Source organism: Mustela lutreola, chromosome 1 (genome assembly GCF_030435805.1).
Source record: "Mustela lutreola isolate mMusLut2 chromosome 1, mMusLut2.pri, whole genome shotgun sequence".
Taxonomy (NCBI): domain Eukaryota; kingdom Metazoa; phylum Chordata; class Mammalia; order Carnivora; family Mustelidae; genus Mustela; species Mustela lutreola.
In genome coordinates, this window is record NC_081290.1 from 119,538,695 (window position 1) to 119,553,340 (window position 14,646).

Genomic DNA, 14,646 nt, shown 5'->3' on the forward strand with positions numbered 1-14,646 from the left:
AGTTGGATGAGAGATACTAGTAAGAGTCCAAAACTGGTAAGGGATTAATACTTAAACCATACAACAAGGAACTTGATTTGTTGATTGGCAAATCAACAAAAAGGCCATGACCCAGTAGGAAAATAAGCAATGAACAAAAACATAACGTGTTTCCCAGTAGATCAAAGTGTAAGATTTTAAAGTTTGAACAGGCAACTTACCAAAAGGGAAACCCAAATGTTGAACAATTATGTGAGGGAATGTATAACCTTAGGAATTAGGAATCAGAGAAATGCAAAATAAAATGAAACCTTACTTTAAAACCATGCTATTAAAAAAAGTAGGAAGCTAGATGATAGGGATGCTGGTGAGGGTATGCATAAAACTGGTTATCTCATGCACATTGTGGAACTGTAGACTGGTGCAGTCATTCCGGAGGGGAATCTGACAGTTCTGAATAAAATTAAGTATTTATAGGGGCGCCTGGGTGGCTCAGACAGTTAAATGTTCTACTCTTGATTTCGGCTCAGGTCATGATCTCAGGGTCCTGGGATCAAGCCCTGCACTGGGCTCTGCGCTCAGTGCAGAGTCTGCTTGAGATTCTCTCTGCCCCTCCTGCCTGCTCATGCACTCTCTCTCTCTTTGCCAAATAAATATAATTAAAAAAATAAATATTTGTAGACCTGGCATTCAACACTCCAACTCCTGTTCTATACCCATGGAGGAACTCACGAAAAGCCAATGAGGGAATTATGTTCAAAGTTTTCAAATAACAGAAATATTAGAGCCAACTCTTCACTACAGAAAAGCATTAAGTAAAATGTGGTAGCTGCACAGTAGGAAATACTACACAATTCTTAGAATAACCTCCTAGAAGCACATTCAGCAGAAGAAGTCATGTGTCAATCATAGAGTTCCTGGGATATAAAAAAACGAAGATGCCTTTTTCAAAGTCTAAGCCTTTACTAATAAGTCTCATGTGATACAAATTACCCAGATGCTTCTACTTAGGAAATAGACCACTATCACATCTGTTATTATACCAAGTCTTTATTGAGAAGTAAAGTGCTCAATATTACACATTAATGAAGTTCTCAACTGTCGAGAGACTTGCGTATGTAACATCTTAATAGCACAAATACAGAGGGGAGGTTGATAGGAGAGGGATGAGAAGGGAATGCTCCATGACTAAAGAGAAAAAAATATGTAACTTACAGGTAAAAGGGATTTTGTAAAATCTTACAGGTGAAATGAGGAACAGTATAATAAGAAGTACATAAGAAGACTTTCTAGTGACCATAACTGACTTATGGCACATGGTCAATGCACATGGATACCACATAATGGCTGCACTTCAAACTGAAGTTTGTTTACATGTGACAACACGGTACACAGACATAAACACATGCACTCAGTATCCCTGGAATGCAAACTTTAGTACCTAGTAATAAAGAACTTTGTGTAGCATATTCGAAAGAAAGCCAGGAGAAATCCTGTTAAAGAAACCCAATGTATATCACTTCTCTGGAAGCTAGCTTTAAAAGATTTGTTCGCTTATGTTTTCATTGAAGATTTGACTGACATATTCTACCCATTACATGAGCAATGTGAGAATTCAAAACAAGGCACTAAAACGTGGGCCTCTCTTCTCCTGTTCTCCGAGTCAGAGTTAACTCACCAACGTTGCATTCTCTCTTGCTTGTCCCATTAGCTCACAGTCACCTCATTCAACACTTTTGAAAAATAAGATCTTTATTTTTTATTGAGAAATAGATTTCTTCTCCATTAATTTGGTGAGAGATCCTCTCTTAATGGGGGAAAAAAAACCTGCTGCAAACTCGAACTTTGGCTGATACGTTTTGTTAATGAAATTTTCAATACCAGAAAATTGATTAAACTGAGCTCCATTTAGATGAAAAATTCTAGTTCTGAGATGCAGGATCAAGAGTATTTGAGTTCTAAGGGTGCCTGGGTGGCTCAGTTGGTTAAATGTCCAACTCTCGATTTTGGCTCAGGTCATGATCTCAGGGTCAAGAGACTGAACCTTGTGTTGGGCTCTCTGCTGAGCTTGGAGCCTGCTTAAGGTTCTCTCTCTCCCTGTTGCTCTGTCCCTCCCTCTCTCTCATAAAAAAAAAGAGCATTTGAGTTTTATATTCTCAAAACATCATAAAACTCAAACTTTAGTTTTATAATATTTATGTATGCATTTCAAAACTCCTTTAAATTTTTGTGTAAAATGAACATATCTGCTGAGCTAAAACCTTCGGTACATACTTAAAACATTTAGTAAGTTGGCCATCCCAGATTAGTTACAACATTAAAATCAGTTGCAAATAAGCTGGGCCACCTAGGAAGAGAATATATGGACAAACCTTCATATAAAACTAATTATTAGACTAAGTAAAACTCAGTGATTGGGCTCTTTCCAATTTTCCCACGTTATGGTTAGAGATGACATATTAACCCACAATCAGTCACTTTTGGCTTCCTGCAGTTCAGAGCAAAAATATTGTGAATAAGTCAAACAGTTATTCCCACAGACATCAGATACAGTAACAAAAAAAAAATAGCACATTATTCAACATTTATCTTAACCATTCATACAAATTCTAGCATAATGACTACATATCCATTCTCTGGTTTGGAGTTCTTTTCCAGCTCATTTTTTAGAAAAGTTTACCCCAGGAAGGTAGTTGAAATAACAGGCTCCTTTCTTAAAAGAAAGTGTTATATTATGTCCATGAGCTAAGCCTGAGTGGGAAAGAATGCCCCTACTTTCCCTCCACACACTGGGCAAAAATGCCAATACTGATTTCTGTGATTGGAAGTAAAACTCCGATAGGAGTTCCAACAGGTCTCCCCTCACTTTAAAGGCTACTTCATTGTCAACTAAGAAGACTCACCCACGGGAGCAAGTAGGCATACCACTCCAAATACTTTACAAAGACTTTTTTTCTAGACTCAATATTTACACCCAGATTTCTTACATGAAGAAAAAAAATCTTCATTGATCCATGGGCAAGGTTTATCTAAAATAAATTAAAGTGCAAAAGCATTAACAGCTGGTCACAAAGACCAGCATTGCATGGTGGGCGGGGCATATAAATAGTGTACTTGTTCTGCCAACGCAACACAGCCCCTTTCTCACCAATTAGGAACACATCCTAACACACGTCCTAGACGTGGATACTGGAACTCCCATTTGCACCTGCACCTTCTAATCCTTCTGCAGACTGGGAGGAAGAAGGGCGGGAGCTTCTGGGGCGAGGTGGACCATTCGGTCCCAGGGGTGTGCCTAAACCATGACTTATCTGGGAAGCCGCATCATCCGATTCCCAGCGTTCCAGCTCTTCCCGCACCAGCCGCTCCATCTGCTCCCTGTGGACCTCACTGTCACGACCCAGTCTTTCATCCTAATAAAGGAAAAAGAGACCACCATGTTGGGTGTAGGTCGACACATACTTTTGTGCTTAGAGGTTGCCCTAGGAAAGTAAGGAGCCAAATTATCTCTCATTAAGTGACACCAGCAATTTAGAGCATACATAGCAATTCCCTGAGCTACTGGAGTAACTTTTTTGCTTCATTCTACCATTCAGGGAAGGCAGAAGCCTTAGTGCTTGCGGTATTACGTTAACAGCTCCAGATTATCATCTGATTGCCCTGATCTGCAGTTACACAGACATCTCAAAAAACGTCTCAGATTAAAGGTTACAAGATAGGATACCCTGATATTTTACTGAATCAGTGTTTCTGTGTCACATGACCACTTACCTCTGCTACCCCATCCAGCAGCCTTCCCAACACTTCCCTTCTCTTCAGTTTGGCCCGCTCCATGATCTCCAGCTTCACGATCACGGCGTCTATCTTGGACACGATGCTGCCGATGGAGTGCTCCATGCGGTCCACTCGTCTCACCAGGCTGTGGGAAAACGCAGGGGAGCGGGTCAAAGCCACCCAGTTGGCTTTTCAGATGGACGTGCTGAGGTTTCTCTTCTTAAACAACATGATAATCTGAAACACATTCTAAGCAGTCTCAGACTTTAGTGATAAACTCACATATTGCTGACGGGAATGCTAACTGGCACAACTTTTCTGCAAGTCAACACTGTATTAGAAGTTTTAAAAATATATGCTTAACTTTTATTCCAATGTTCCATTTTTGGGAAAATTTCCGAAGGAACTATGTATATGTGTGATTTTTTTTTGGGCTATCAGCATACTCATTAGAGTTTTGCTTATTAATAGTAGTTCACTGAAAATAGTTACATTAGGGGCACCTGGGTGCCTCTTGGTTAAGTGTCTGCTTTGGAATCAGGTCATGATCTTGGGGTCCTGGGATTGAGCCCCGCATCAGGCTCTTTGTTCACTGGGGAGTTTGCTTCTCTCTCTCCCTCTGCCCCTCCCCTCTGCTTGTGTTCTCTCTCTTGCTCTCTCAAACAAACAAATAAATAAATAAATAAAATCTTTTAAAAAAAATGATCATAATTAACAGAGAATCATTCAAATATGTTCTTGTTCATCCATAAAATGGAATTCCAAGGAGACACCAGAAATTATATGGTGATGGAATATTTAATGAAATAATAATGTTCACAATATATTAAGTAAATAAAGTAGCTAGAAAACACTGCTCACTAATGATTTGAATAAAAAGTTATGTAAATGCTTTAAAAACACAGAAATAGGAGACAACTTCTGGAATGATGCCATGAGGGCTCTATAGGTACTCTCCCCAGAGAAACAACCATAGCTATTGAAAATTCTTTAAATTCTTTTTTCAAAATTCTGTAAATCTTCTTAAGAGTATACAGCAAATGAAGAAGCATTTATCTAAGAAAATCCACTGGATTTTAGTAAGAGGAGTGAGAGTCTATGACATGTGAACTACAGTCTGCTCCCTCTCTGTCTTCCCCAGTTCACTGTGACAGAAGTGTCACTCCAGTTTGGTTTGGCAATGGACACAGGGCCCCCACTCCCTTCAACTCCCAGTGGGGGGCTATGGGATCCCCCAGGGAGGGGCAGGCTGTTGCATTTCTCCTCTCCAAATCCAGGTTGCAGAGGATCTAATCTAAGGCAAGAGTGGCTGAGAGGAATGAGGTTCTCTTTTTCTACCCAACTGACAACTGTAGGGTGGAGTTTCCATGCCAGGACAGGAAAGCTGAGAAGACTGAAGGCTGCCATCCTAGCCCAGTGGCTTATTCATGAAACAGGGGTATCACTTTGGGAAGCAGTCCCTGCCCCTAGCTCTGAGGCTGTGGTACAGAGGTTTTGCCTGGGAGGAGAGTCAGGTCACAGAACACAGGGCTCCAAAGCTTCCTCCAAGAGAAATGCTTTATGTGGAACAAAGTGCTAAGCCTAAGAGTGTTCCTCCAAATGGAGATTGTTAAGACGAGGTTGGTCACCCCATGAGATAAAAAGGTAAATTGTTTACCAGCTAGTTTACCAGAAAGAACCAGGGAAAGAGACAGCTAAGAAGACTGCTAAAGACTGGCTTCAGTAACTACCCCTGCAAAGGAGCCTGGATTGAACTGGGTCAGAGTGTGGAACAGCTTATATCCTGAGGCATTACTGAAAACAGACCAACCAGCCAACAGTTAGTGGAAGCTAAGAGTTGGAAGTAATATCAACAGAGGTGGAAAGCTTCACAGAGAGATCGGGAACGACAATGAGAGGAGCCCTGCTAAAAGCACTGTCTTTTCAAGACGTGTCTGGTCACGTGGTCACGACTGTGCCCTCTGAGAAGCAACATCAGAAGTTTCACAGTGTGGGGTGGGGGGTACAGACTTCATTAAAAAACAAGCATGCAAACAGCAAATACAATAAGCCTGGGGGTAGGGGAGGAAAGAAAATTAGTATTCTAAACTGCTATAATATATATTTAATATCTCCAGTTTTCAATTAAAAAAAAAGGCATGCCAAAAAACAACAACAGAAAAAATGTGACCCATACATATACATAAGAAAAATGAGGCAATAGAAACTGCCTATAAGGGGGCCCAGATAGATTTAGTAGACAAAGAGCTCAAAGTAGCTATTATAAATATATTCAAAGAACTAAAGGAAATCAAGCTTAAAAACATAGACAGTATGATGTCATTGTCTCATCAAATAGAGAATATCAACAAAGAGATGCAGATTATTTCAAGGAAACTAAGAGAAATTCTCGAGTTGAAAAGTACAATAAATGAAAAAGTCACTAAAGGTTGGGTTTCAACGGCAGATTTGAGCTGGCAGAAGAAAGAATCAGCACTTCAAGACAGATGGACAGAAACTATGTAATCTGAAGAGCAGAGAGAAAAAAGAGTGAAGAAAGACGTGGGACAGCAGTACATACATAGGATAGAACTCCCAGAAGGAAAGGAGAGAAAGCAGCAAAAAAATATTTGAGGACTCGGGACGCCCAGGTGGCTCTGTTGGTTAAGCGGCTGCCTTTGGCTCAGGTCATGATCCCAGCATCCTGGGATAGAGTCCCACATTGGGTTCCTTGCTCGGTGGGGAGCCTGCTTCTCCCTCTGCCTCTGCTGCCACCCTGCCTGTCTGTGCTCACTCTCTCTGGCAAATAAATAAATAAAATCTTAAAAAAAAAAATTGAGGACATAATAGTTGAAAACTTCCTAAATTTGATAAAAATATTATATATTCCAGCAGCTTAATGAACTTTAATCAGGATAACTGCAAAGAGATCCACATCCAGACAGATCATGGTCAAAATACTGAAAGACAAAGACAGACAAAATCTTAAAAGCAGCAAGGAAAAGTGACCCATCACATACAAGGGAACCTCAGTAAAATTAAGTTTTAGTCTCATCAGAAATAGTGGAGACAAGAAGAAAAGGAAGGGGAAATAAAATTATCCCTAGATAAAGAAAAACTGAGAGAATTCAAGCTGGTGGGCCTGCTTTGTTTTTTATTTTTAAAGATTTTAAAGAGAGCGAGAGAGCACAGAAGCTGTGGGGAGGGGCAGAAGGGAAGGGAGAAGCAGACTCCCTTCTGAGCTAGGAGCCCAACACAGGGCTTGATCTGAGAACACTGAGATCATGATCTGAGCCAAAGGCAGAAGCCTAACGGACTAAGTCGCCCAGGTGCCCCAGCAGGCCTGCTTTAGAAGAGATACTAAAGGAAGTTCTTCAGGCTGAAAGCAAGTGATCCAGATAATAATTAGAATCCCCATGAAAACACAAAGAACACGGGAACATGTTACTGTGTAACTGTAGAAGACAATATAGATGCATACTCCTTTTCCTTTTATTTCTCATTCACTGATTTCAAAAGGACTATGCAAGACAATATGTACACAATTGTATTGTTGGGCCTATAACACATAGAAATGTAATAAAATATTTGACAATACCAGAACGAAGGAGGTGGGTAAGATCAAAGTTGTACTGTAATACAAAATGACACCAGATGGTAACTTGAATCCACAGAAACAAATGAGGAGAACCAGAAATGTAAGTACGAAAAAGAATATGCTGAACTCTATAAATATATACTTTCTCTTCTTGTCTCAGCTCTTTTAAGGGACATAAATTTATATGAAGTGGTAATTCTAAAAATGTGATACTGGATTTCTAACATATATAGATGAATATGTATAATAATGGCATATAAAGGGGAGGAGTTAACAGAGTTAAATAGGAATTATATTTCTATATCTCCTTAGATTACGTTAATATAAATCTGAGGTAGATTCTGATAAATTGATTTGTGTAGGTTAAGTCCTAGAGCAACCACTAAAAACATAACTGAAAAATGTAATGAAAAAAAACTATTAAAGGAATTAAAATGTTACATTAGAAAATATCCACTTTATGAAAAGAAAGCAATAAAGGAGAAAAAGAGAAACAAAAAAGACATAAGGCCTATAGGAAATGAAAAATAAAATGGTAGATGTAAGTCCAGCCGTATCAATGATAACATTAAATGTAAATGAAGTAAACATTCTAATCAAAAGGCAAAGACTATCAGACTGGATAAAAAGACCAGATCCAACTAAATGCTGTCTACAGGTGACACACTTGAGATTCAAAGATACAAACAGGTTGGAAATGAAAGAATGGAAAAAAATACATCATGCAAAAAGCAACAATAAGAAAGCTGGAGTTGCTATAATAATATCAGACAAGAATGACTTTAAAACAACAAAAATATCTTACTAGAGATAAAGTAGGACATTTTATAATGAAAAGAGGGTCAATCTATTAGGAAGAGGTACCAATTGTAAACATATATACACCTAGCAGCAGAGTTCCAAAAAACACAGAGCTAAAGCTTACAGAAAAGAAAGAAGAGGCAAGTTAATAATGATAGTTGGAGATTTTTCTTTTTAAAGATTTTATTTATTCATTTGACAGAGAGAGCACAAGCAAGGGGAGCTGCATGCAGAGGGAGAGGGAGAAGTAGGTTCCCTGCTGAGCAAGGAGCCTGACGCAGGTCTCCATCCCAGGACCCTGGGATCATGATCTGAGCCAAAGGCAGACACTTTAATGATTAAGCCACTCAGGAGCCCCAATATAGTTGGAGACATTAATAACCCACTTCCAAAAGTAGATAGAACAAACGGGTGGAACAAAAGGAAATAGGAGATTTGAGTAACACTATAAACCACTAGACCTAAAATACACCTATAGAACACTCCACTTAACAAGAGCAGAACACACATTCTTCTCAGAAGCACATGGAACATCCTTTAGGATATATCATGGGCCACGGCAATAAAAACATATTAAAAAAAAAACCCACATGTAAATAGAGATACAGACATCAAAATGTTAACTGGCATTTTGGTTTAGTGGGATTAGGAGAGATTTTAATGTTTTCTTTATTTGCTGATTTTCCTATAAGGAATTTCTTTAGTATGGAAAGGATCAAACTGAGAGATAAGAGAAGCTGCTTGGTCTCCTTTGAACTTGTCAGCCCCAATTCTGCCAATTCCTTAATACTTACACTTGAAACTCTTCATAAGAAACCCCACTGGAAATGCTTCCCCTCCTTCTGGAGCTATGCCCACTGTCTTCATCATCATCCTCCTCAGAGTCATCCAGGCTTCGTGGGAAACTTCGGCTGCTCATGGGACGTGGTAAAGAGCTATGATCCAGATCCAGGTCCTCCTGAAGAACAAGGGGTCACTGAGTGAGGAGCGAGAACAGCGAGTCCCACAGAGCTTCACTGTGGGCTCAAGCAAATGGCAAATGGGCATGTACCATTTAGCACCAGACTGTGATTGCCAGTCTTCTAAATTTCATGGACTGGCCAATTTTCAAAACAGATTTTTAATGACCAGCATGGAACTACTAACTTGTTTGGACAAGAAAGAATATTAAAAAATAAAACAACAACAAAAGTAAATGAAGAAATGTATTATCCCCTTTTCATAAAAGAGAGAACACATTTAATAGCTACAAAGTAGGGAGGATATAATCTTAAATAAAAATTTTAACTAAAAACAGCCTAGTGAAAGATGATTGTATTCACTGTCCTGTTCACATTTCACTATACCTGGTAAAGTTTCCCACCTACTGACACTGTTCTGTGGAGCAGTTTGGAAACTGCTGTTCAATACTATCTCCTTATAGAAAAGGGACTTTTGCATAGAATATTATTCACCTATATTCTCTGTACCTCAATTGCCATGGATGTTTTTGGTTTGTTTAGCCATTTTTTTTTTTTTAAGGATATTATTTATTTGACAGAGAAAGATCACAGGTAGGCAGAGAGGGAGGCAGAGAGAGGGGGAAGCAGGCTCCCCGCTGAGCAGAGAGCCCGATGCGGGGCTTGATCCCAGGACCCTGAGATCATGACCAGAGCTGAAGGCAGAGGCTTAACCCACCAAGCCACCCAGGTGCCCCTGTTTAGTCACTTATTTTTAAAGTTAATGTTAAAAGCTTTTAATTATCCTTTCTGATTATGAAAGATCATTTCATGATAAGCACTCAGATGGAAGGCAGCTGCTAGTTTTATTTTATTATAAGTGTTAATTTATAGAGCAACTAACTTTATATCTCCTGAGCAATCTTGTTTTCCTCACTCTCATGGACACTGTGAAGTATGTAACTCCTAGGTTTCCCTTTTCAAGCTGATGACCAGAAGGCTTATTGGGGCCGAATTTGTAGCTCAGTCTTTAACAAGCATATATGTATTTAAATTTTTAGCTTCATAGTCTAGTTTTAATTTCAGTTTGTTTCACCTCATTTTTTTCATTTTGATTTTTTGCATTTATGTCAATCTAATCTAGTTTTACATATTATTACGTTATATATCCTTTTCGGAATATGCCGGGTACTACTACATAAACTGAGACAGAGAGACAGAGAAAGAGGCAGAGAGACAGAGAGACTCTCGGTAACCCACCACGTAGCATGGTGTCTGGAACACGGTGGGGGCTGAATCAAACCCGGCTCTAAACGAGACCCACCCTCTCTCTTTCCAAGTCGTCTCTCATCTGCTGATGTTCGTGTTCGGTCAGTTCTTGATCTCCATCTTGGTCATACTTTGTGAATATTGCCTCGATCTCTGCATCAGTATGGCCCTTCCTGAAATTATTGAGAGGTTACAGATGAAATCATTCATGTACATGGTCCAATGCAAGCACAGAGACATGATGCAGAACAAAAGGGAAACTGCTGAATCAGGGCCAGCCCTCCTCTGAGGATACGTTCCAGAAAGACACCTCCTTTGAAAAAAAGAGCATTTCTCTGAGTACTCAGACCAGATAAATCTGTGTCACCAAGAACTTATGTTTATATAGGAATTTCCCAGGGCCTCAAAATGTGTGATTCTCACCCTTTGAGATCTTGTCGAAGTTCATCAAAGTTTAACTTGCCTCCCCCTTGCCTCAGACTCTCAGAAATGTCATCCACAGTATTTTTTTTCAGTTTGAGTTTGACCAAGGCTTTATGGCAGCCCTGTTGAAAAGAAACGACTGGGTTTAGTTTATTCTCTTTTTTTGCATGTGCTTTCCCACTCATTTACACTAGTAACTACTAGTGTAGATCTTGCTTTGCACGGACATGCAGGACTGTCAAAATGATCACACAAGGCGAAACTGCAAGTGATGTTAATAATCAACAGGAAAACTTGTGACTGCTCTGTGACCTTTGAAACATCTTACCGGGGCACCTGGCTGGCTCAGTCAGGAGAGCATGCGACTCTTGATCTCGAGGTCATGAGTCTAAGCCCCACGTTGGGCGTAGAGATTACTTAAATAAATAAACTTAAAAAAAAAACAAAACCTTTTATTCAAAGCGTTAAAAACTCCCTTGGCATTCGTTATAAATTTATGGGGAGATTAAAAAAAACATAAAATGAATATTTATTTAGTACACTGAAATTTAAAACACTAGAAACATTAAAAAATAAAATGTCTTATTTCTTTGTAACAATTTTACCCAGAGTAGTTTGAATAGTGCTTCCCTTCTTCCTGTGTCACAGGATATGCAGGAAGCCTCTTTTCTGTCTTGAGGAGCTCTGATAATCCCTTCTTAATATGGATCAGCTCCCAACATTTTATCCTTTGCCCTTTTAATGTTGTAAAATATCTCCAGAGTTCCTTGTATGTGACGCTGTTTGCCAGCGTCACTTCCTAGGAGACGCTTCGTCGGAACTTTCCAACACAACCACTACCCTCATTCATATTGATAAATTTGCCTTTACTAGGTTATTAGACTCCATATCATTTTTTCTACAGATATTCAAGATTTTGAAGGGTAGCAGTGTCAGCATTCCCACAGCTCCCTATTCTAGAACTCTCTTACATTTGTTTTGAACTTCACTTTCCGTGTTACCAGTCTTGGTTTCTTTGCTGTGCTTTCCTTTTTGCTGGCCCATTCTCCCTTTGAGATGTTTTTGTAAAACATCACATGGGGGTGCTCACAGGGAGAGAGAGAGAAAGAAGCAACACAAGTACATGTTTTATGCCTGCACTGAAAGGCAGGTGCTCCTTGACCTAGCCTAGACTTTGTAAGAAGGGATGTTACTGATTATGATACACATCTGTTATTTATGTAACGATTTGTAGACTGAAGAGCTAGCCGTGAAGTTTATGTTATGCCAGTACAGTTAATATACTGTGATAACTGAAATGTTCTGTGAAAATTGGAAGTTTGCACTTTATAGTATTATTCACAGTCAAGATACTGTGACAACTGAAATGGGGAACTGTGTAGAGAGGCTGGCCATATTTAACATGAAATAATTGAAACCTGTGCATCTCAGAACCGAAGTGCAAAGTAAGGACTGCTTGTATACACCTTGGACATTTGCTAAGATGTCATAAAATGTTTTTGAAAAAATCCGGATAACTCAAATTTTAGGTCCCATCCAAGTGTTGTTTTTTTTTTTGTTTTTTTTTTTTTTTTTTTGTGATCTGAAAAGATTTTCATAGTATTTATTTATTTGTTTAGTGTGTGTTATTTCTTTTTAAATTGAATTTTGTTTTTTCCAGTGTTCCAAAATTTACTGTTGAAACAAGGGGTTTTGTTTAAGAACTGGAAGTTCTCTGTTTCAACATGATTCACAGACAGCACAGTCTTAGGATCTAAACCAACAGAAAAAGATCACACAGTCCAGGAGCCACTGGTCTCTTAGCAAAATGATGTTAGGGAACAAGCTGTGTGCTTTAGATGTAGTTATTTGTTGTTGCTTAAGTTTTATACTTTAAACCAAATAAAGAAATCACATTGAGAAGAACAAAGCTACCCAACTTTCCTGTCCTGCCCTTCCATTTACTTAACAACTTCCTGAGAAGGTGCGTAAGTGAAAGTTCTCAGGCCCTTACTCTGTGGCCTTTTTCCTTTGATTATTTTAAAACTTCCCTGGAAGGTCAAGGATAAAGGGTGAATGACAAAATATTCTCTTCTAAAACTTTTTTTTCTTCTTTTTGAAAACTGTATGTGAGAAAGAGAAAGTAGAAATGTCTTTAGGTTCTTCCCTTCCAGTTGATTCTGAACTCTGGATCTGCACATGATAGCCTACCAGAGGTGTCCTCAAAACAATAAAGGTAAAACCAGCAGCTCAGCTCTCAAGAGTCAAAGGAGATTGTTGAGATTTTTAATTCTAGGGCAAGAGACTGTTGAGAATTTAATTCTAGGTCAATAAAAGATTCCCAGAATTTAAGTCCAAGCTAGCAGCATACCCATCTCTAGCTCCAAGACAGAGAACATTTAAATTATTGATGACATGTAGCAATCTACTCTTCACTTGAAACCCTTACAATGGATCAACTTTGATGTGGAAATCTGGCTGAAACAATGCTCATTTTATGTAGAAAATAAAGCAGTTGTGAGAATTAGGGCTTGTCATACCTTTCTGATAAGATCTGAAAGTTCCATTTCAGCTTTCTGCTGGGCCAAATCAGATTTAACTTCAGAGTAAGTATCATTGATGATAGCCAAAAACATATTCTGTTTGTAAATCAAAGGAAAGTTGAGATTAAAGAAGAAACTAAATATACTTTCTAAACATCAATCTGAAATTTGACATATGCATTTTTGTTTTTTAACAATCTGATTTCTTAAGAAGACATAAATTAATAGTTTTGCTACTATATACTTTGGGAAAATTATTTTTTTCACTAAGTCATGCCAAAGGAAAATGCAATGTATATTCTTATTTACAAACCATATATTGTGATATATTTTACAAAAAGAGACAAGAATGAAATACAACAAAATACTGATGTATTTACCTATGGATGATGGTATTATTTTATTATTTTTGCTTGTCTATGTTATCTACACTTTTTTCACCTGACAGAAATTAATAGAAATGGAGAACTCTACATAGCTCTTCAAATTTCAACAGTCAATACAGACAAGGGGAATTCTATGCTTCTTCCAAATACTGTTATATTTTATTATTTGAGATTTACAGAGTGCATTTTGAAGAGTTAAAAAGATCTCTGCAAATGGGAATACAGTAGGCTTCATAGAAGAAAGATAGTCAAGAGAAGCTTAGTGAAAAATACAGACTTTGGAGTCAAACACGCTTGGGTTTCAGTATTAGCCCTGCCAAGACTATATTGTTTAAATGTTCCAATCTTTAAAACTCATTTGTTCTTACATTAATAAAATGGGAGAAACAATAGTTCCTCCACTACAGATCTGTTGTAAGAATTAATGAAATAATCTATGTCAAGTGCTTAGGACAAGGCCTCACACGTGATAAGTGCTACATAATTTATAGTTGTTATTATTCAATAATGGTTAGTTCATTTTTCCTAAGTTTCCCCTCCCCAAGATAATGGTTTATATTTCCAACACCTGTTTCCCACAGTTTTTTTTTTTTTTTTTTTTTGAAACACCACACCCAACCGATCAGTTCCTTCTTTAATACATTCTTTCTTTACTCCTCTTTCTGGCATACTGATATGGTTTGTGACTATAGTTATTTATTTATTTTTTTTAAGATTTTTATTTATTTGAGAGACAGACAGAGAGAGAAAGCATGAGTGAGGAGGAGAGGGATGAGCAGAACCTGCCTGACACAAGGCTCCATCCTAGGACCCTGGGATCAGGACCTAAGCCAAAGGCAGACACTTAACTGATTGAGCCACCCAGGTGCCCCCAGAGTTATGTATTTGACTAGGTCTGTTGTCTCCACAAGTTTGTGGAATCTCCCTGAGGGCAGGGCTGGTCTCTTACTTTCCTTACCACCGCACCCCCAGTACCT

The 14,646-nt window shown here is 38.5% G+C and overlaps 1 protein-coding gene across 1 annotated transcript in view; it reads right to left on the minus strand.

Annotated features, from left to right (window-relative positions):
- Nucleotides 1-1,011: 1,011 nt before the first annotated feature.
- PKD2 (polycystin 2, transient receptor potential cation channel) overlaps nt 1,012-14,646 on the minus strand; it is a 61,912-nt gene continuing 48,277 nt past the window's right edge. Inside the window, exons 10-15 of the mRNA XM_059173237.1 lie at nt 13,281-13,379; nt 10,762-10,883; nt 10,394-10,511; nt 8,926-9,089; nt 3,751-3,898; nt 1,012-3,392 (exon numbers count right to left, since the gene is read on the minus strand). Of these exons, the coding sequence (XP_059029220.1) occupies nt 3,156-3,392; nt 3,751-3,898; nt 8,926-9,089; nt 10,394-10,511; nt 10,762-10,883; nt 13,281-13,379 (888 nt within the window). The 3' untranslated portion in view covers nt 1,012-3,155. The remainder of the gene's footprint in view (nt 3,393-3,750; nt 3,899-8,925; nt 9,090-10,393; nt 10,512-10,761; nt 10,884-13,280; nt 13,380-14,646) is intronic.